General features: G+C 39.3%; 1 protein-coding gene across 1 annotated transcript in view; it reads right to left on the bottom strand.

Annotated features, from left to right (window-relative positions):
* Positions 1–1286: 1286 nt before the first annotated feature.
* KIAA1549 (KIAA1549 ortholog) overlaps positions 1287–22782 on the bottom strand; it is a 149359-nt gene continuing 127863 nt past the window's right edge. Inside the window, exons 13-21 of the mRNA XM_086610749.1 lie at positions 22529–22543; positions 18889–19094; positions 16949–17172; positions 15690–15834; positions 13793–14026; positions 12695–12747; positions 8731–8876; positions 6709–6863; positions 1287–1541 (exon numbers count right to left, since the gene is read on the bottom strand). Coding sequence (XP_086466875.1) covers positions 1287–1541; positions 6709–6863; positions 8731–8876; positions 12695–12747; positions 13793–14026; positions 15690–15834; positions 16949–17172; positions 18889–19094; positions 22529–22543 — 1433 coding nt within the window. The remainder of the gene's footprint in view (positions 1542–6708; positions 6864–8730; positions 8877–12694; positions 12748–13792; positions 14027–15689; positions 15835–16948; positions 17173–18888; positions 19095–22528; positions 22544–22782) is intronic.

Genomic DNA, 22782 nt, shown 5'->3' with positions numbered 1-22782 from the left:
GTCAGTTACAGTTATGCAATGGCCAAATATTAGTAAATTCGTAGCTAATATTAAATTAAAACTCTGGAAAAAACAGCGACAAACAGTTCCATGGCACGTACCATTCTCACCATGGGGATAATGCTTACCCTTTGTCCAAAGGGACAGTGGAAACAAATATAAATATAGAAACTGTCTCAAAACCGCAAATCTAAGCCTAAGTTAATGCTCTAAACTGTCACTGTCTTTCACTAAATTATTCAGATCCAAACATAAACAATGATTCAGGACATCAATTTATAACGTAATGCTGGTGACCCTGTACCAGTCAAGCTGGATTGGTTTCTGTCCACAAAGCAAACTACAGAGTGGCAATGTTTTATCGCTGGTCTTGCGAGAGCATACAGTATGTAAATATATTTTTTAAAGATATACATACACGTTTCCCCAAATTCAACTGTGGCTGAGTATTCCTCTCCCAGTTTTCAATAATTTTTAAACAAAATAAATACCGAGCCCTTTCTGTTTGGATGCTTTGCTTTGTTTTTCCAGCCTGAATGAGTCTACAGATATTTTCTTAGTTATACAAGGCCAATGTTTCACTTTGCAAACATTGAAGATGAAGGAACACTTGAAGCTTCAGCACCAGAAGGAAAACAAGGAAAAGTGTAGAGGGTAGCTCCATTTGGAAGCATAGAGCTAAACAATTATTGTTCCAGTTTGTTACAAGTAGCTCATAAAGACTTTTATTCTAAGTAGTCTCATTATTCCTGACAACCAACGTGATTCTTATGTGGAATCACACCTTCAACACCCTTGAGCTGATACAGTTTGTAATCTTGCAGAACAACAACACAAACCAGTTCCCCATAAGCACTGGAGAGACCAGAATACTTGCAATCTCTTGCAAAAACGTCATCTCAGTTTATTCAAACCTTCACCTACATCCTTAGAAAAAGAAGTCTATCATACTTGGAGTTTGTTCCTGTTGTTTTTTTGTTGCTGGAGCGATGAGTTCTTGACCTAAAGTTTTATTTATATGTTACGTCGAATGAGGGTAGGGAGAGAAGAGGAGCACCTTAATATTAGCAGATTAATTAGTATTATTTGTGATGACACTGATTTTCCCTGTTTGATCCCCGTCTCTCCTTACTATCCTCATTTTGCTGCCTTTTTCAATTTTTCCAGAGTGTTGTCAACAGAGCTGTGAAAGTTCATTCTTTTGAGAGAACAACATTGCTGATTTCCTCTAAGTCTTTGCTTCCATAGGAAGCAGATACCTGGTAGATTTGCAAGGGAATGCTAAATCAACTATGGAAGTTCTGCACTGGTGTCTGTTTCTGAGAAAGTCGTAGAAGTTCTTCTCTAATTGCTTTGATAAGAGAGGCTGAAGAGTGACCTGGCTGGAGGTCTTCAGTGGAACTGGTGGTGTAGCAAAGGCCCTGGCCCTGAAGGCTGTTGTGTGGAAGCTGAGCAGGGGGTGCCGAAGGCTGCCTGGCTGAAGTCCTCGGCATCTGGAATACTGGTGAGGAGGAATATTCTTGGTGTCCATGCATATGCGTCTGCAAAAAGGTAGAAAGCATTATTGTAGTTTCTGAACAAGCATGACAATCCCAGAAAAGACAAGAAAGCAAAAAGGCCAAGAACAGAGGGAAAGCAGCATGGAGATGCTTCTATCTGCTGCCACTGTTCTTCTGTGGTATGAATGATTCCTCTTATGGAGCACAAAACACATGTACACAAAATTGCTGGACTTCCTCAAGTTCAGGGATTTTCAAAATCTCTTTGAGCATCTATGAAAAGTTTGATCCCCTTTCTAATCTATGGTATGTTTAGAAACTGAAGTGGAAGGACATAGGGAGAAAAACCACAGAACTGGAAGTCAAGAGAATTGGTTTCTCTTTCTTTTCCATCAATTTCCTAAAAGACAAATCACTCTCTTCCTGGCTGTCATTTCTCCATACTGTCTATAAACAGAGATACTACAACTTTCACCTTCCCCTTCTCTGCTTGGCTTGCCTGTTCAGACTGTACACTTGTAGGGACTCTGTGACTGACCAGTGCCCAGAAAAACACGGTCAACAGAAGAAGCAGCAAAAGAAGATTATTCAAATTGGAAAGATTATGGTTTTTTTTTATACTTATCAGCTGTTTTACAAATCTGAGAAACACTATCCCAGTTTAGGGACAATCATTGTGAAAGGGTAGAAAGGAGTTAAATCTGCATTTGGTCAGTAACATATTTTCTAACAAAACAAGAGAGAAACGATAATGAAGCCTGAGTTTATGGGGTTGTCTAACTGGAAAAACATCTGCTTACGCTAAAACAAACCATGAATTTACAGTACACTAGATGACCACACGGACTCCCAGCATGGACACAGGCAAGGTACATTTCGAGAACCTAAATTCCAGCTGACATCCCTAAAGCAGGCGTTTCCTCTTGCCTCATATCGCTGAAAGCTGAGAGGCAGCCAGAAGAAAACACCAGATGCAAAGGACTCGGACACACCCTGCTGCACACACAACTGGGAGCGAAGCGGCGTAATCCCCTTTCAAAGGGTCTGCACTGGGGATGAGGATCAGCTAGCTGCTGCAAGTTCAGATCTTGGTTATCACAATTTAGTGAGCACTATCTTTCTCTGTGGATAAGCCTTCAGTAGAAGCAGAGAGAGCAATCTGATGAGGGAAGAAAGGACAGCAAGGTCAGCTGGAAGAGGATTTGGGGGTGAGGGGGAAGGGAATGAAGGGATTACAAAGCAGAGCTTGGGAAGGTTATGAGGGACCTAGAGTGACTGCGGCAGCAGTGTGCAGGGAACAAAAATGCATGAGACCATGTTCCTTAACATCTCTCATCATACGAATGAATAAAATCTAAGCCATTTTGTACAAAGTAGAACTAATAATAGATTCTGACTCTCTTGCACAGCTCATGTACAGCACTCATCATTTACACTCTTAATTTGGAGAGAAAGATTAAGAGGAAAAGAGGCTTTAATAGAAGAATGATAGGTAGAGAAGGTTTTCCAAGTAACATCCTGTCTTACTTCTCACAAAAGGAAGGTGATTTTAGTATCAGAAAGGAATGAATAGGTCTCTTGATTGTTCAGAATTATTCATCTGGCAGCAAAACCTGAAACTAATTCACATGTGCAGTCTCGAGTTAGCAAACCTGACAAGTACTCTGTGGGTTTATAGAAAAGAGATGACATTAAAAAATATTAAAAGCAAACATTCCTCAACACCTGAGCCTTAACAGCAACCTAAATTATGTTTGGGTTACTTTCACATTAAAATGCATTACGTGATGCAGCTCCTATCTCATCCTGCACTGAATTAGCACCATAAGAATGGTTTCTTAAGGAAAGTCAGGAGGAAGATCTGATGACCACACTGGCTGTTTTCTAACATTAAGGCTGTCAAAGTTTTCTTAAATATCTCAGAAAAACAGAAGGGTGTATTTCTGTGATCTCATATATAATATCAGAATTAAACAGGTCTGAGAACTTTCAAATCCAGATTGGTTTAGAAACTTAACCTACACTAAAATACAACAGCAAAATAAGAAGAGTAAAAAAGCTGGAAGAAATTGTTTTTGTTTTTTACTTTTAAATTTTGTTACTAACAAATACACATTAATATATTATATATTATACATGTAACGATAGTTTTATATAGTATACATAAATTACATATTTTTATATAGAAACTTCTGTATAATTAACAGCACTGTAAAATAATCTTTGACAAAAATATCTTTATTGAATCTTCCTTCTTAAGGAATGAAGATTTATGAGATCACATCGTTAATTTGTTATTCTCCATTTAATAACTATTGAACTCTGTTGCCAATTTCAACTGAATTGGGTGTTTAAATATAAACATACACATACATGTATATATATACATGCATGAACAGACATAAAAAAATTCACAAAAATAGGTAGTTAATTAGACATAACCTGATTTGTGCTATCATAGAATCTGCTTCCAAGTGGCAGAAAGACCAGGCCAGGTTGTGCTCAGCTGGACCTGTCAGCCAACATGTATCTCTCAGGTGATAGCTAGGGTTCATGAGAGACAACCTGAAGTATGGTGAGATGGTTTAGAGACACTACGGCGGGCAGCCAAAGTATGAAGATAGAGTTAAAGGACAACGGTGGCTTGGGGGAAACATTGGAAACCTGGAGAAGACTTGGTGGAGAGCTATAGAGGATTGTAGATGGATAGGAGGTGATGCCAGGTGGTGGTACGGAGGTAGAGATAGGAAAGACACTACACATATTTGTAAGAAAACAGCCTTCTTTTGTTCTGTTGCTCAAATGACCACTTGCTCAGTATTGTATTTTGTGTCAGCTAAGGAAATGCTGTAATTATCTTGGTTACCTAGGCCTTCTAGATGGAGAATTGAGGAGAATTGACAGTAACCTGCACACTGGCTTTGGGTCAGGAGACACAAGTGAGAGGTCATATTCCAGTGGAAAATCAGATGTTGGCTGCATAAATAATAGGCGAGGATACCGTGAGGAAAAGGGCCACTGCAGGAACACAAATGCAGATCCCTCTCGAGTTTGCAGGTGAAAAGAGCATTCTAGATCTAATCTTCCTAAATGTAGAGTTTAATTTTAGAAACTCAGCATGAGGGAACAATATGACTGTTTGCAAAGGATAAGTTGCATACTGCACCATAAGGAACATGACTTTAAGTCATGTTTAAATCATGTTTAAGTCATTAAGTAAATTCTCTTTTCCAAAAGGAAGACAGACAAATTTAGAGCTTTTTTCTAGTAATGAATCCAAACTCTGAAGGTAATTATTTAACTACAGAAAATTACAAGACTAGGGCTCATCTGATAATGCTTTTTTTTTTTTTAAAAAAAAGGGAAATAATCCTTTGAAAAAAAAGAAAGAATTCCCCATAGGAAAAGGAAAGTGCAGGCACTAGATGAGCTCTCCTACAACTAAATGACACCATACTCAGATAGTTCTAGCACATGATCTCCTCCTTTTGTGCTTTTTTTAAACAAAAAAAACCAAAACAAACAAAAAAAAACAAACACCAAATTGAGAAAACATCATATTGCAGTAACATATGAACAGCAGCAACCCGTGAGCAAAAAGTTCTGTCAAAGCCAAGGAAGTGTTTAAACTCTGATTAATTAAAAAAAGTCAACCTGGATTGAAGTGACGTGTACCAATCTGAAACAGTGACCGAAGGTGCAAATTGCAACCAAATTATATTGTATTGGGCCATGAATCTTTGAGAGTTGTGCAGATAACTCACATAAAAATCAACTGTTTGCATAGCATCTCACATAATGGGTCCATAACTGAATTTCTAGTATTCTGTTAGCAATTCAAGTAATAAAACATTAAGAAAGTAATGGTTGAACATGCACTTGAGGGTCAGAAGGGAAAGGTCCACAGATGTAGAAAAGAAAAGTCATTTTCAGAAAAGAAATACAAATGATAAGAAGGGGCAATGAATGGTAACCTAGAGATGCCTCTGAAAATGGAACAGGAGAGACACTAAGATGTCTCAAGCAAGTGCTCTTCTAGATGTAAACTGAAATTATGATGTTCTTCCACAGTTCCATGTACAGATATCAAGTTCAATTAAGTAAACAGATCTTACAGCTTTGACAGTTAAAGTTTTTGAATAGTATCAGCAGAGTTTGTCCCTAGTGTGCCCAGTTCTCAAAAGCTTTATGCTGCTCCTCTCAAGTTCATTTGGAGAGGTGGCAGCTCGGTTTCACCAAAATCTAAAGATGAGGCCGATCCTGTTGCATTTCCTTTCTGCAAAGCCATTTCAAGATCATGCAATACTGCAAACTTCAAGTGGTGTGAACACACACTGCCCTAAGTATGCAAAAGGAGATCCTTCCTTCCTCCCTCAAGGAAGAAACCAAAAAAATGAGTTTAAGCAAAGGAGCAGAAGGAGCATAAAGTTGTCGCTCTCAAGAGTATTACAATAAAGCTGTCACGGGTCAGTCTGCATCAGGATGCAAGTACCTCAAACATGACCTGGTAGCAGGCAACTATCTTTCCTGGAAAGGCCATATACTATCTTCAACCTCACACATCTGGTTGAATCAGAAACATCAACCTCTAGAAGCAGCACTGCCAAGAACATGAAATCATGATGGTTGCCTAGGCAACACTGGCAAACGAATACATATTAATGTACCACATCCTGCTGATTGAGGGTGGAAAATAACTCTTAGAAACACCTCTACTGTTATGTGCAAGTATGTACCTTATTCTATTGTCCTGACTCCTGCTGTTGTAGACTGATACAGAAGACAGAAGAACTATACCAATACAAAGTAGGACGGTAGTCTGGGACAATTTAATTCAATGTTTTCTACTTACAATGATCTCAAAATACAGAGGCATATTTCAGAGAAGAAAATGGAAAGCAGTATCCACCTCTGCTGGAGCTCAGAAGCAGAACTGGGTGAACTGCAATTAATGGGTGAAGGCCTCAAGTGAGAGAAAAAAAAAAGGTTAGAGTAAAGTGAGAGAAAGCAATTGGAAAGAAGCAAAGGTGAAAGAACAGCAAGCGAAAGTTAGAAGAGCTAACGAGGGTTCGAAGAGCAAAGCAAAGAATGTCAGGGAAGCAACTGAAAGTATTCCAGGGGAAAAAGTTCCAAACAGTAATGCAGGAAATAAAATACCCGAACATATCACTACTTTGGAAACTATGCAAATGTGTAACACAGTACTCACTGCATCTCGCCTAGCATATTCATCCTCTCCACGGTACTGGGGCCACCCTGGCCCCCCCGGCTGGCCATGCCCTGCTCTGCCTGAGGGGATCTCCACTTGTTGACCTCCGATCCTGCTAGCAATTCCCACCTGAGTGAGGTGCTGTATCTGAGAACCTTAAAAGCAAATATTGTTTTTTCATCTTTATATACAGTCAAGTTTGTAGGGCACACAAATGACAACATAAAACTTTGTTGGAAGCAGGAGACAAGAAGGAAGCGGAGCTGTTTCTGTGCAATTAATAAAAAAAAAATCAGCAGAAAGAAGGCTGTCAGTGTAGAATAAAGAAGGAAAAGTTATGTGCATTTTGTGCAGTTCATTGGAGTGTGATGCTTTTCATTTCCACTGCACTGAAAGAAGAGGTTGAGACACATGCATCTCAGACATGGATTACACTTCATTCCAAAAATATGCCAGCCCTTTCCAAACAGCGTTTACCGAAAGCCCTGGCAATGCTTTCATATAAATTACTTAACAGCAAAGAGAAGACATTTACCCCTGTGGTACATCTTATTTGCATCACACTGGCAAGACCCGAACTCTCCAGACTGCTTTCTATTCCATCTCTCAGAAGAATAAAATACATAACTATATAAGAGTACGGTTCTTTCAGCTTTACTTTGTGGTTAAATATTAAACGATGCTGTCGTTGACTAACGAGAAGGTCAGAACACACTGTATCTCCTTTCAGCCTGAAAGCTAACCCTCCTCCTTTCTCCATTCCTTCCCCTCCCCTCCCTCTGCTTTCGAACACATGCAAGGATAGCCACCACCATTAATTGCAAGAGACATGTAACAACATGCCAGCTTTCCTTTCTCCTGAATTTCCTCTCACAAGGAAACAAAATTAATTTTATTATTATTATATTTTATTATACATTAGAAATGAAACACATTTAATAAAACCACACATAAGTAAGAAAACTCTGTGTGTGTGTGTATGTAATGAAAAGGGAGGAAAAGACAAAAACAACAGTGTGATTTACATGATGGACAGTTAGGTCCCTTTCATTTTTTCCTCTCAAAAAAACCCCAATATTTGAGAAGGTTGATATTTGCATGTAAGTATGCTGAAGGACAGGAATTAATTATCTGAATTGTCTCCAAACTTTAAAGCAGAATACACATGAATATTTAGAGAACAGCATGAATCAGACAATAAAATAATCATCATTAAACTGTAACAGTCACTACAACCCTGTCATTCTCATTGTGTAACATTTACAGGGAGAGGATAGTGGCTATCAGAAGTAGGACTCTGACATGAGTATATGATTGTATTTCCAGTCTTTTTCAACTCTCCAGGAAGAAAACATTTCTCTTGGAGAAAATTGTGGCATTCGCATAAGAACAGAATTTTATTCTTAGAATAAGTGTTTGCCGCTTAATTGCCATGTGATGTTAGAATCTCATTCATGATAGCATTGATAAGTGCTACAGAAATTATCTCACAACCAAATTAGGGGAGATAATTTCATATGGGACAGCAGCAATAGATAATATCATCAGAAGCTAAAGATCCTGCTTTTATGCATACATTTCTAGGAAGAGAAATTAAAAATAAAGATGCAGAAAAGTATTTAAAAAATTGTTATTTAGCAGGTCAGTTTGGGATGCATCAGTTAGTTCATTTAGCACAAAAGAAATAGTCAGCAGTGGAAAGTTAGCATACCCTGTATGCTCTAAAACAATTAAGTAATTTAATAATTTTCCATTCTTAGAGAACGAGAGTTTTTTTAAAACATGCTGTGTGATAACCAATGCTTGTGAGATACTAAAAAGCTGGCAAAGCACTGCCTTTTTCTGCAAGATTCTATGGATGTAAAGTTAACCTCACTTTGTGATTGCTTCTTTTTGGCAGAGAAGGACTACATTTCAAGTGCAGTTGAAGGAGAATGACCTCTTCATGGTGATCTCAGTGTAGGAGTAGATATGGAAAAGGATCAGTTATTTCAGTGCATATTCAACTTAAGTAAAGTGTACCTGCAGTGCTTCCAACTGGTCGAGGCCGTGCCACTGATGGCATTTCCTCTGAGTATATCCCTCTGGAGGAATATTGAACCTCAGGTGGCTGCTGGTCTGGGTGCATTAACTCTGCAGGTTGAAGAAAACCTGGCCCAAAGTTCTGTCTGTAGAAAAGTATGGACACAAGATTACAATAAGTGAACTGCCTAATTAGAAACAGTATTGCAGGTGTCCCCCATACAACAACTCTTTATGATGCCTTTTAATGTATATTTTAACCTTAAACGTCAAAGAAAATTACATCTGAGGAATATTTCCTCATTCACAGCCTGCATTGCATAGGAATAGGAATTAGAAACTCTAACAAAATTTCACGCAAGTGTTTTTCACATGTCGTAGTCTCCTCAATGCAGAGAAAATAGTCCACACTTTGTTTTCCCCTTGAGAAAAAAAGTATCTTCAATAAAAAAAAAAAGGGGGAAAAATAAGATTTCAGTAGTGATGGAGCTGCTTACCTTAGCAACAAATCTGACTCAAGAGTTTCTGGGCATACAGTTTTGGTCTAAATCAAACAATACAAACTGCATTACATGTGTATTTCATGATCACCAAGCGTTCCGATAGTTTTTCAAGAAATTTTCAAACATTGCTCTTTAAGATTCATCAAACTACTTAAAGCTGTCATTGGCATGTATGAGGAGATGCAATGTATACTAAAATTCATGTTTCCAGGCTGGCGCTGGTGGTCATTGGTGTCATACATTTACTGAAAAGAGTTAACAACAGAAACTGTCATCAATCTAATTTCATTATTTGTGCCAAGGTAATGAGACTTGTAAAAGAAACCCCAGAATTCATTCACAGAACAGCAGTAGAGAAGGAGAAGGAAATGCAGCTTTTCCTATGCTTCCTATTATCATATCTTAACCCTGGTATGGAAAGATTATATTTTGAAAGACTGATGGCAGCTGAGTTTTCAAGCATTACTGATTCCTGTCAATGTGGTGGAGGTATGGATGCCCGAACTTAAGGTGCTTAGATTACTAGGCTAGCCTCAGACTCCAGGTATGATCAAAGAAGAGAGACATGCTCCTCAAAGGTATTAAAAGCAAAAGATTAAGTTCACTAAATCATTTTCTGCAGGAGTCTCTCACAGGTGAGTATAAAGGCAACAAAGTGAGACAAACATCCTAAGTCAGGCACATGATATTACAGAAACTGCCAACTAGGGACGTGTTTTGTACGCCTTTTACCACAACAGCACCTAAGCCCTTCTAGGCTGTGGACTGCAAACTATCCCATTCCTCAAGACCTAAGTTCTACACACTTTTGTTTTATAGGAAAATCCCATGACTGCATCTAATTCAAACTATTCTTGATTTGTGCTTTTTTTGGAAAAGTAACCACCTTTGTGTTACAGTCAGATAGCAACAAAAGCTGATATACTAAAAAATAGCCTAATAAAGCCAAATAAGAGCCTAATAAAGCATAAATAAGTAATTGAAAATTAAAGTACTAGCTACTTGGCATACAGTACTAAATGGAGGAGGTATAAGGGGTTCAAGCTGCAACAATCCTGTTGTGGAAGTGTCAGAATTTCCCCAGCTCCCTTGCATACAATCCCACCTGTGCACGAAGCAGATCCAGAGGAAACCATTTCCAAACAGACTTAACGAGCTAGTTAAACGAGCTAGTTAAAATAAATGCTTGAATGGGTAGGTAATGTTTAACAATGTCACTTCTGTTATGCTAATCACTGTAACCAGTAAAGGATGTGATCATTGGGTCCCTTATGCCTGCAGCACTTGGCTGGCATCTTGTAGCTGATAAGTTACTACAATTTTTTGATGTTGTCAACATTACTGCAAATGTATTATTTTTGTGCCAATTTTTCAGAGGACAGGAAGTATATCCTTTATTGTTGACGGGTTTGTACTTGAAAGGTGCACATTTAATAACCCATCACCCTCTCTTCTCAATCTTCTTTATAATACATAGATACAGCTACTCTTTAAAGTCAGAGATCAACGGAAGTGTGTAAAAATGCGATACAGCTCTTAATCTGTATCGTATAGGCTTTTTAGTGCTCCTTCCTACTCCAGACTTAGACCCAGTCTTCAACTTATCTTTGCACATTCAAAAAAATTACTAATCTCCAGTTATTTATTAAGTGGGGAGATATTGCCTCAAAAAAAATCTATTTTACATGACTAATCCACTACGGCTAAGTATCTCTCTCTGCCGCATGACAGAGTGGTCATTTTTTGCTAAAAGCTGTTCAGTATGCCTTTATGTGTGCCTAGCTGTTATGTGACCTAGGTCTTCTACATTTAACTTTTTTTACCCAGGTTGGTTCCACCCCATTAAAGATGCTGACTGCATTTGTACGGAGAAGGGAACAGTATGGTCACCAAACTATTATTCCATGCATTGGATAGTTAAGTCAATGGTCTATGACATTGATACATGCAACTTAATCATGCTGACTTCAGGCTATTTTTCCTTACTCTAATTGGTGCACTATTTCTATCAATTTCTTTATCATTACCTTCTGAATGTGAGCAGAATTCCCGCTCCACAACCATGACAACTCTTTTCTTGTTTTCTATCGATCAAGCTTTAGGAAACTCCTATTTTAATGAAAATTTAAAGGAATTCTTCCTGTTAAGGTTAACGACCTCGCAGATTGTTAACTTAATCTGCCAGCACTGGCAGAGCCAGCACCTGAACTATTAATAATGATGCCATTAATTCGTAACTTAGAGAAATCCAGAGTGCCTATGCCATAGGCTGATAAACTTTTGAACAAAAACTATGCTGCAAAGACACTATCTTGCTCAGGTGTATTAACACAGGTTGCAGCACTTTCATGATTAATTTATCACATTTTCCCTGAATGCATAACAGGCCAACAAAGAAAAAATCCTCAATAACCAACAATTGGTTATGCTTTGTGTTGGCAGGCTCAAAGCTCATAATTTTCAAGGTAACCTGAATTACACAAAATACACTGCATGTCATAGTGTGTCCCTTTCATGTATGCTTCACTCACACTGAAACCATCACCTTCAGTCAAGACCTAAGTAAGAAAATGTGATTAGAGACTCCTCCTTTTCTAGTTGGTCCTTTCAAAATTGGGTTGCAGAACAATGGATAATGGAAAGTTCTTCATATCCATTTTACCATCAAGTTTCCAAGGCAGTGAAGACTTCACCTGAAATCTAATGAATGACACTGATGCCAGCAGATTTCATCTCACATGGTGAGCTGTAAGAAGATAATGAGAGAGCAGCACGAGGCCACCTTTTTACCAACTTGGCTGCAGCAGCTTGGAGAGGGTGAGACAAGTCTGACCACAGTAGGTACCATGACTGAAAAGTCCAACTTCACGTGTCGTTAAAACACAGACAACAAATGTGGAATTAACAGTCAACTGGACAACTGTTTTCTTCTCCTTACATGATCGTCCCTCAGTAAGAAAGTGGAAAAATTGTTCTTCCCTCCTGATGTTATAATAACAGGCCTGCAAGGCAGGCTTTCTCTGTGAGGGTCACCATGCTCTGTAATTTGTTCTCAACTTGGTTAAAACCAGAACGAATCTGTTAGTCATCCACAAACTTTTGTGAGCGAGTGTTGCCCTGAGGCTACAGAAACAAGATGAAAGCGAGAGTATTGGGAGAATTACATGCATCTGAGTAACTGTTTCAGGCTCTCTGAAAGTTGAAACTCAGTGGTTTACTCAGTATTTGGAAGGATATCTATAGGCAAAGAGCTAGAAACATTTCTTTTAAATGGAGGTTTGGATTCCATACAGCATGCATATGTCATTCATGCTACATAAATAAATTACACAGGCTGGATCTGGACTCCTGTTACTTCTCATTTATACAGTAGTTTGCATAATAATATACTCGTGCCAGTAAGAACTCCGAAGGAATTGCGAAGAAAATAATAAATGATAATTTTATCAGTGAAAAGCTACCTTGGTAGGAGACCTGGTGCTGTTGGCGGAGTCATTCCAAACTCCACGTACCTCTGTCAAAAGAACGAAAAAAAAAAAAATTAAAACCAAAATGCATACCCTGGGATGCATACCACTGTCAGCCTTTGTTGTGGTTTAGGTCAATAAAGAAGAACTAACTCTGTCCCAGCTGAAATCAGGACAGCCTTTTAAGTAATGAATGGCAGAGATCACTATGCCTGTATGATTGCAACCATAGGACCTTAGTTTTACAAACCCAATCACACAAGAAGATCTGAGAATCACTGCCACAGTGGGCTGGCAGTCTCTTTTGTCTAATCAGAGTCTTTACTCAACTGAAAAACCTTTCAAAAATACTTTCTCTCACTTGCAGAAGATCAGGGGTTGCTCCAGTGCCTACTTAGCTTACAACCTTCAGCAAACCAAGCTTTGCATTTGAAAATCTCTTTATACCCAAGCAGCATCAGACTGCAGCAGAGAGACCATGGGTTCAGACTCAACAGTCCAATGGCATTATGAAACTTCTACTGAATTGTTGTGGAACTGGAGATCGTCTAAAAGATTATCTGTGTGTCTCAGTGCCCCATAAAATGCAAAAAATCATACTCAGAAATACTGCTTCTCTATCCTTCATCTCCTGAAAGCATTTGGATGGACTGCTGGAAAATACGACCTAAGCCAAATACATTCTTTTTTCAGTGTCAAAATATGAACTAGCACCTAAATTTTAAAAAACATGAAGTTTTACTCAGAACAGAAAAGTTATCCTAAAGGAGAACAACTTCTATCTTCTCTTGTCATTGGGATGGGAAAAGGAAAAAGAATCCAAACAGCTTAAAAAGCAAGTTCACCATCTTGTGACAGTCATTTCTGAATTCTCCTGGTTCCAGAAACTGTCCACATTTGTGATAAGTCCTGACAGAAAGGGCACAGTAACAGCAACCATGGCTCAACTGGTGCTAACTAACTGCCCAGAAAAGCCTTTTAAATTGCATCACTCACATTAAATGGGTTGTTTACTGCCTGAGTTGGACCATAAGGTGTTCCCCACTGGGTGCATGTGGTTCCCCTCCCTGCTCGAGCAGGAGTGTTGTTTACCGGCTGTCCTGCAGAGACCCCGGGTGGCGTGACGGCCGTGGAATTGGCTGCTTGGCTGCTGGGGGCCACCAGCGCAAAAGCATCGTCCAGCAGCGAGTGCATGGTTTGCCGAGCCTCTTCAATGGATGGCTGAGGTGGGACATACTGGGAGACTGGGTGGGAAGGCAAGCCAGGGAACTTCCCCAGATCAGCTGAAGATGATGTCTGAGGTTCAGGAGGCAAGTCTGGATCAGACTGGAGGAAACAGAAAAAAGATGAAGAGCAGCCAGGGGGAAGATCTAACCAGCTGACTTCCAAGCCTCAGCGGGCCTTAAGTCTAAGCAACATTTTCCTTGTCAGGACTACAATAAGATAAATGGCACAAGTGTCAGTGCTGGACAAAACCTGTCCCTTATCCTCTCCACTTCTGCATGCACATATGCATGCACATACATGACACCAGCTGTTCAAATACTTCATTGAGTGTGATCTGGAAGACTCCAATCTCAGGTAAGGAAGCACAGCTTTGTGCAGGAGTTACTCAGCTATAAAAGAAATCTCGCGGTTTGCAAGCACATAATGAAGTCATGCAGAGTGTGTTGGCTCCACTAAGAAAAAGACAATCAGCTTTGTCTACATCTTTGACTTCTCTGCAGCTTTTGCAGCCCCAAGAAATTAATTCAGTCTTTAGCTTAGAACTGACCACATCAGCAGTAATATTAAACAATTATTACCTCCTAGAAAAATGCACAAAGGGAGCTGTTAAGCAACTAAGTGGTCAGCTGCATGGAACTTGAACTTGGGTGCAACACCTGAATGGTACTCATGTCAGCGCTTCATAGCAGCAATACCTGAGGTGTGCATCACAATTGCTACCTGGGATCTTACCACATGCGCTTATTGTTCATCAGTAATAGGAAATGAAACGAGCTTCGCAGCAGCAGAGTTATTATATCAAAGCTTACTCTTACACTGCATGCAGACTGCAAAATCAGTCGTCAAGATGCAAAAGCCCCTACCATCAGGAGCTTATCATTCTGAGTACTGTCTCGCTACAGATGCCAAAGGGGCTGAGCTTGCTGTGTGACACATCTTAACTAAACAGCTTCAGATGATAATTCATTCTGCTGCAGCAGGACATTAAAATCGTCACACTCTTGTTAGAAGGCAGAGGGAAACCACAGAAATTGACACTGCAGTCACTTGACTGCATATGCAGCTAATGGTGAAATTCTTAAAATTATTAAACCATCTTTCACAATGAAAACTGTCCAGAGGTTTCCAATATTAGCATTAGGCTTATTAAAGTCTGCTTAGAAGTGGTTAAAGATGCCTAAATTCCGTTTGTGACATGGATATGATTGAACAGAGGCATTCTCCAGTGTCTTTGCCTTTTTTTTAGACAGGAAACAAAATTATTTTTCCAGATACTGTACTAGAATTGTTTCAAGTTACTGCAGTACAAAGACATTTTTCTCTGTCATTAATAATTATTTCTCACATTTTAAAGATGAGAAAATTTCTCATGAAAGGAACTGAGTCTTCCACTCTGTGAGAGCAAAGGTTGAAATTTTCTGTAACATATGAATACGTAACATCCAGCATATTGGACCAGAGCGAAACTACATTCAAGATATTGCGGAACACGCCAAGTACACTTTCATGTGCATAATCCAGTGGCATTAATGAAAACAAGGTTTTGGTTCTCAGCCTCTAATATCAAGGAATACTTGGCAGGATTTTACTGCTTAATACTGACAGACTGCCAGTGAAATCCTTGTTTCACTTTGATTTACATGCTAACTACATGTGACTGAAACTAGTCATACAGACCATAGTCAGAAGGCCAAAAACCTCCCCATGTTACAACTGTCATTACAATTATCAGAAACTCCTGTCATTCAAGAGACATACATACAATATATGCAGAATTATTGACTCCTGGAGGCCTTTTGTATGTTCCGTCACTGTCAGTTGTGATTAACCTGTCCTTCTCTGCATCAATCGGACTACCATTTATCTGATGTCGCCGGCGCTGCTTGGGAGAACGTTTTGCACGAGAACTTAACAGGAAGAAAACAAAAAGCAGAGGGAGAGAAAAAACAAATAAGACAGAAGTAACGACATTTCTTTTTGCAATTTTTCTTGTCATCCTACTCGAGGTTGAACTCCTTTGCCCATTCCCTCCAAGTCATCCTTGCCTCAGCCCTGTTTCTCTTCCCTTTTCCAGTATTAGTGCCAGTCCCATTAGTTAGCCTCAAATCTCCTCAAGCTTCTCCTACTGACAGTCTCAACGGCAGCTCTCCAAGCTGTCCCCTTCCTCCCCCAAACTGTCTGCAGCATCACCTCTCTTCCACATTTCATCTTGCAAAGTTATCCATCATCCATTCTCCCCCAGTGCTTCTCCAGTACATTTGCAGCATCAGAACAGACCACACTGCCAACAAGGTTTTGCACTTGGCATGTTGTGTTTAACCCTACCAGGTAAAATAGCTGAGGAACCCATGTAGCTGGGAAAAAGCCACTTTATGTCACTGCGGAAGCAGTCACAGGGTACCAGAGCTCCAGGAACAAAGTACAAGTGTTCATCAGCCCGAAACAGAGCCCAGGGAAGACTTTCTCTGAAAATACAAGGCCAGGAAGGCAGACACGTGAGGCTGACAAATGTGCCTCATTAACCAGAGTGAAAATGTAAGATGTTATCTTGTTGATTTGTGCATTTGCCTTTAAAATTCAGAATCTTCATGCTTTTTAAGTTGTTCAAGGGTTTCTTTATTTTGCATCTTTCCCCCCTTTATAAAAATATTGTTTCTTGCAGTTCCTATTATCTGTGAATCTTTTTCCAGTGCTTATTTGATCCCTCTACATCACACAAGAATTATTCGAATAAAAGGCAGACAAAATACTAAATCGTTTTAAGATAGTTTTCATACATGTGGGTTTATTTGTTGAGAGTTCACTGCTCAGAACTTGTAAAAGACTAATTTGAAAACAAACCATACTGGCCTATACTGGAATAAACAGAAGTGTTACATCAGTCCAAACCTTTTCACCTAGATAAATTCAACTAATGATCAAAATGATTTTAAGCCCTGAAAGTTCAGAAGTACAGGTCTGATGTACTTTGGATGCTGACTCTAAAAGAAAATTGTTCTTTCCCATCTTTGAAATCCTTACCTCTTCCTGGGCTCTATGAAGACAGTAGGCACACTGCCTCCAGGGTCCAAGATCTTGTCAATCTGCATCTGTGCCTTGCGATATATTCTGTGCTGTTCTTTGGAGTCAACCACCACCACATCATCCACCACTGGAAATTCATAGTGCCCTTTGCGTTTGGCGCGCAGACGAATCTTATTGCGGTGATGCTCAATCTCAGATTTATGCCTCAAGGCTGTTTGTATCTTAAAGAAGACAAAAAAAAAATCAACTGCATTTTTCATTGTAGTTTTTGCAAACAGAATTTTTTGCTGTTCCTCCGTAAACCTCTCCTTCTCACCTCCTTCCTTGCCTGCCTCTACCTTCCCTAAATCACTGAAAGATATTAAATAAGTCATACAATTTGTAAACACACTTTCTTTCTTGGATATTTTGCAGTATCCTTATTGTCTCTCCGCACAGATGTACTATTATACACAATACAACTACCAGAACAGCAGATGCAATTAGAGAGAGGTGGCAGTTTGTTAACAAAAAGCAGGAGGAACACGAAAAACTCCTGCTGTCCGCCAGAGGTGACACTGCTCTGAAAAAATAAGACTCATCAGTACAGGCTATATCTACCTTTGCTTGTCTAACAGAGATACATTTGATCAATAGCATTGAAGTCTGTCACCCATTCCCTTTAATGACCTTCATCATGTAAGAAGCAATAACTTCAAGAGCTAACTGAGCTCAAAAATCGGTGCTTCTGCTGAGCGTGAGAGGCCACCACAAGCTATGCAAGCGCCAGGTCCCTAGATGAGCATGGCATTATCAGCTCTACATCTTCCATCAGGCTGAGCTTCCATGTCTCCCTTCCACCCCTTTTTCCAACTCCCTGGAGTGCATCTCAGCATCTGGGGAAAGCTACACCAGACTTTTAAGGTCCTGGCCCATCACTCACTGAAATAATTCTTATCAGTGGAAAAGACTTGGGCACCAGATCAGGTAGCAACAACTTCTTTGCCTGTGCTGGACTCGTTCTGGAATGCATCTGCAGCAGCGAATTAAAAACCAAATAAAAATTGATTTTTGTGTATTCTTTCATGAAAATCCCAGAAAAAGCATAAAAAGGACATAAACCAGACTTACTCATTACATTTATAGTTAGAATTATATGTCTCCTGCCCATAAAACCAGATTTCTGTTTTGTGGCCCCTCTTGTCTATGTATACTAGATGTATGTATTTACCTCTCTTCCGTAAGGTACTCAGAAACATAGGATCTTAACACAGTTAAGTTCAAGCTTTCAGTAATCTACCTCTCTGACTTATGAGAAGATGCCATCTTTGTACACAGAACAAAACCAGGATGCAGGTACACGGCACTGTCAGGCAGTGTATGATGTGGCTTTACAGTGCATTACCTTCTCTCCTAATGCCCCAAGCATGCTCATATTCTGCTTACAGTAACCTGAGCCTCAGAGAAAGCAGGAAGTTTCTGTATCTTTACCATCAGATAAACACATCAGAAGTTGGAAGCAATGAATACGCTGCTAATTCACACCCTAGAATATCTTGAGATAACTTGTTTGTATAACCCACATCCTGAGTTGCTGAAAAGTCAAAAGAATTGTGTAGAATGAAAACCTAAGTGGGTCAGACATTCCAATCCTCACGTACTAATTAACACAACTCTCGTAAGTCGTGTCCTGCTGACTACCAAAATGATGGTAACACAAGGTATCCTGACCACCAAATTTGCTCCTCTTTCAGTGTTCAAGTTTTGGGTTAGGTATCTCTTAAAAACAGGTCAGACTATCGCTTTGGATGGAAACAGGATTATTCCTGTAACTTGTCAAAATCCAACTCCTCAGGAACTAACGACGAGCTCCTGATAACAGGAAACTGGATACTTTTCACTTCCTTCTTGGCTGGGCAAACAGTCCTCCACAAACATTCAAAGCACTTCAAAAATACCTCTTTATTAATTTTGTTGGTCTCTGCTACTCGATCAGAAAGCACCGAGTTCTGAACCGGAGGCGCTGCCATCGGTTGCATGGCAATCAGCTGGATCTTGCTTGGGACCCGTCTGCTGGCATCTGAGGAACGTGACATCCTGTCCACATGTTCGAAGATAGAGGCTGAGGAGTGTTGCTCGTTTCCACTGCTGGTCTGAGGAGGTCCTAAATCACCAGAACAAATACAGAGTAAAGTAGTGCTGCTAGGGTTATCTCAGTTAAATGTTTAAGCTCTACAGATGCTATGCTACAAGACTATGCCATGTTTTCCATCTGTGTTTAATTTGCCCTATAGGTCTGCCAGCTGATTCACATTTAGCATACAAGTTCACCCAGTGGTTTGTAAATTGTAAACATTTTTCCACTATATTTCCAGAAGGTGAGCTGTCATTCTTTATTTCTGTAAATCAAGCTCTTGGCATTTGCAAGCCCCCAAAATCTCAATCTACTTTACTCCATAAAAAGCTGTTCAAGTACATACTGCTAATGGTTCCTCTTATCAGTACTTAAGGAGATGCAAATTCCTTGAATGAAAGTTCGAAGAGCAATAAAAGATGTCTCACTGCAAAATGTAGTTCTTAGGACGAGTGACATATGAACTGAACAAAAAACCCCTTAGAAATTCACGCAAAACACAAAGAATTTTATAGACATTTTACTGATTAAAGCTTTTAAAGCACTGTTTTCTTCTCTGTGACAGGATAAACAGTTCACATAGTAAAAGGCAAACTGCACAAATATTGCCATGTTGCAATTTGTTGAAGAGGTTATATCAACTCAAACATGATCGGCAAAAGACGTTAAGGAAACCAACACGTGAAAGTTGTGGTCCTGGTCCTGCCAACAGTTCATCATTTCAACAGAAATGGGTCATCTCCCTCAAAAGACTTGAAATATGCAGGATCACCCTAGTGGTTTGCAGTTAAGCACATACTTAAATATTTTTTTGCTGGAACTAGGCCTACAACAAGGACCATTACATGGATTAGGCTTCCAAAAACTATTGAAGACTTACAAAATAATCTTTTGTCTGGTCCACATGGTAGCACCACAAATTCTCAAACTGCTTTTCACCATGAAGTATAAACAATAAGAGATTAAGATTTGTGACTTTTCTTACGGAAGAAGACAACAGAGCAGAGGGACACAGTCCCACATTCTTGCAGACTTCTAATAATGGGCTGTGGTTCTCAGATTCAAATCAGGAGGAGAATCTGATTTGATTCCAATACAGAATCACTTGTTGATCAATCTGATCCAAATGCAAAAGACAAGAAGGAGAAGAAAACAGCCATTGTTCCGATTCATTTGCAACATGTGCTGGTAATGAAGTATAGGGTTGAGAAGAGGAGTGAATGCTATCTTCTGTAGAAGATCACAGTAGATGACTTGCTCCTTTGCTTCCCTCTTCTAGCACAAAAAGGGAGCAGCAGAGAAAAGGAATGGTACATTGTACTAGATTCACAGCACATTACTTTTGGGCTGGAAAGCAATCTGGCCACAAGCTAAGCAAAATTCTTATTTTTCATGTTTCTCAAGCTTGATCAATGCATTGTCAAAAGTACGCACTTATAAATGGTATCCATCATTTATAAATGTCTTTCCTATGTAAGTGTCCTTTATTTTTAAACAGTTCCACTAAAGATCTGTGTCCCAAATGTTTTGCAAGACACAGCGCCTAAACGAAATATATCTATCTCTCTTCTGTAGCTATTTATCTGATCTTTACCATTTGTCATCTTCACAGCCCCATCTTCATGCGTTTCTTAGAAGGATGCAAGCATTGCCTCTCAGAGAGAGGGACACAAGATATATTAAGTAGTTAGTGTGAATTCCTCAGAGCAATCCTGTAGTACAATGAAATCTGAACTTCAGCATCCATCTTTCCCATTTTCCCCATACATTAGTCACTTTTTCCAGCCTTTCCAGTCAAACAGCAGTTCTCAAAGCTCACTGACCTCCACCATAAAATTTTAAGGTTATTTTCATACTACTAGGTTAGCGAAGGCCAATATATTCAATTATACTGAGCATTCACTCTAAATCTCTATAACTTCATCCATAACTTTTCCTTCTGTTATTCTCCACATAAACGAGTACTTGGCAGAGGCCTCTTGGCTGAAATGGTTCTTAAACTCATTTTATAAAGCTATCCAAAAGCCCCACTGTAAAATTTTGGTAAGGCTCTACAGTAACATCGTCTGTTACTTCCTTTTGCAGAAAAGATGCACATGCACACACACACACAAAAAAAACACCAAACCAAAAGCTGCATATGGCCTTTAAATCCTCTCTATGTGTATACACTGAATGTGTCTATAAATACAAACCAAGATGGAAGTATAGTGAAGTAGATAAGAAAGCCAAGAACTACACAGTGCTGCTGTACACATATGACAAAAGGAGAAATGGTTTCTAACTCAACACATGAACGAGTTCCTTTAGAAGTTCTGACAGAGTGAATAAGAATGGTTTCTCATTTCAAAGTTCTTATATTACACTATTGTCCATGGTTAGAAAATCTGTCTTTTAAAGCTATCAGATGGCATTATGTGAATGAAATTTTCATCTCAGACTAGACAGCTGAGGCTGAAAAATAATAGAGAGGATTTAATACCCAAAGAACGGGCAGGACACATTCAAAGAACTAGTCCATACCGGTCACATGTCAGGATCAATGTTCATCACTGTTCCCTGAGTTGAAACCTCTAATTGAACTGAAATGTCGGGAAAATGGATTGCTCTGCAGAAAGCTATGATTTCATATGAAAACCAATACAGTTGGAGATAGAGGAAGGCTATTGCTTCCTGCACCCTTTTGGACATAAAAACAAGAGGCACAGCAACTAAGGTGCATATAGCCTAATCCAAAATCAGATAAAGTCAATAGGAATCTTCCACTGATCCACTGGTGCTTGAATCATGCCAGAGTATGCAGTTTCAGGTAAATTTCAGGTTTTTTTGTACCCCAGTAGATTATGTGTCAAGGATACAGCTGGTGACTCTGATTAGTTACTTGTACAAACCCAACAATAGAAAGTATCATAGCCAGCCTTTCATCCATCCTTCTTTACCACTACAAGATGAAAACTGCTATCAGAGGACACAATCCTTAATTTATCTCTAGATATGCTATGCATTATCAAAGACAGTGTCAGCTTTACCGTGCCCCATCTTTGCTATGTTTCAGTCCTGACCAGAAAAACACTAGTTCATGAGAAAATATTTATGCTGCTTTGCAGGTAGCCTGCAAAGTCTCGGGCTTCCAGTAAAGACACTAACTCTAACAGCATCTGTAACTTGTTTATGCAAAGCTAGTTTCAGGACCAACAGCTGCCTCAGTTCTGCTTCTTTCACAGTGATGTTACTCTCAATAATTTGAAAGAATTGGGAGGAAATTAGAAAAATGTGCCTGAATTGGATGACTATAATTTGTGTTACTGAGAATTTTTTATACTTCAATAGCTCAAAAGCAATTTTGGTTGGTTTTTTTTTTTTTAAGACTCAGAAGACAAATCCTTCCATCCTTAAGATATAATTGCAGCTACCCTAGCACCTCTGTTCATATTTGTACTCAACTACCAGCTCTGGTTACTTACCCACTCTGTTTGCTCCTGACAACATAAAAGAAAAAGAAGAGACAACACAGTAATTACTACAAATAATTCAGCTAGAATGGCAACTGGAAAAAAACACAGCAGTAAGATGATTGCATTTACTTTTGAATGAAATGCATGAGCTTGGATCAAACCACCAAGCCTCAGCTGCACAAAAAGGGAGCTGAACCTGCCATTTAACGGACAGAGAGCTCTCTGCAGACAGTCCCTCCAATTCTGAATGCTAAAAATAGTCC

The sequence above is a fragment of the Tauraco erythrolophus genome, chromosome 4, assembly GCF_009769465.1.
Source record: "Tauraco erythrolophus isolate bTauEry1 chromosome 4, bTauEry1.pri, whole genome shotgun sequence".
NCBI classification, from domain to species: Eukaryota; Metazoa; Chordata; class Aves; order Musophagiformes; family Musophagidae; genus Tauraco; species Tauraco erythrolophus.
The sequence above is the reverse complement of the archived record's forward strand: the minus strand, read 5'-3'. Positions and strand labels throughout refer to the sequence as shown.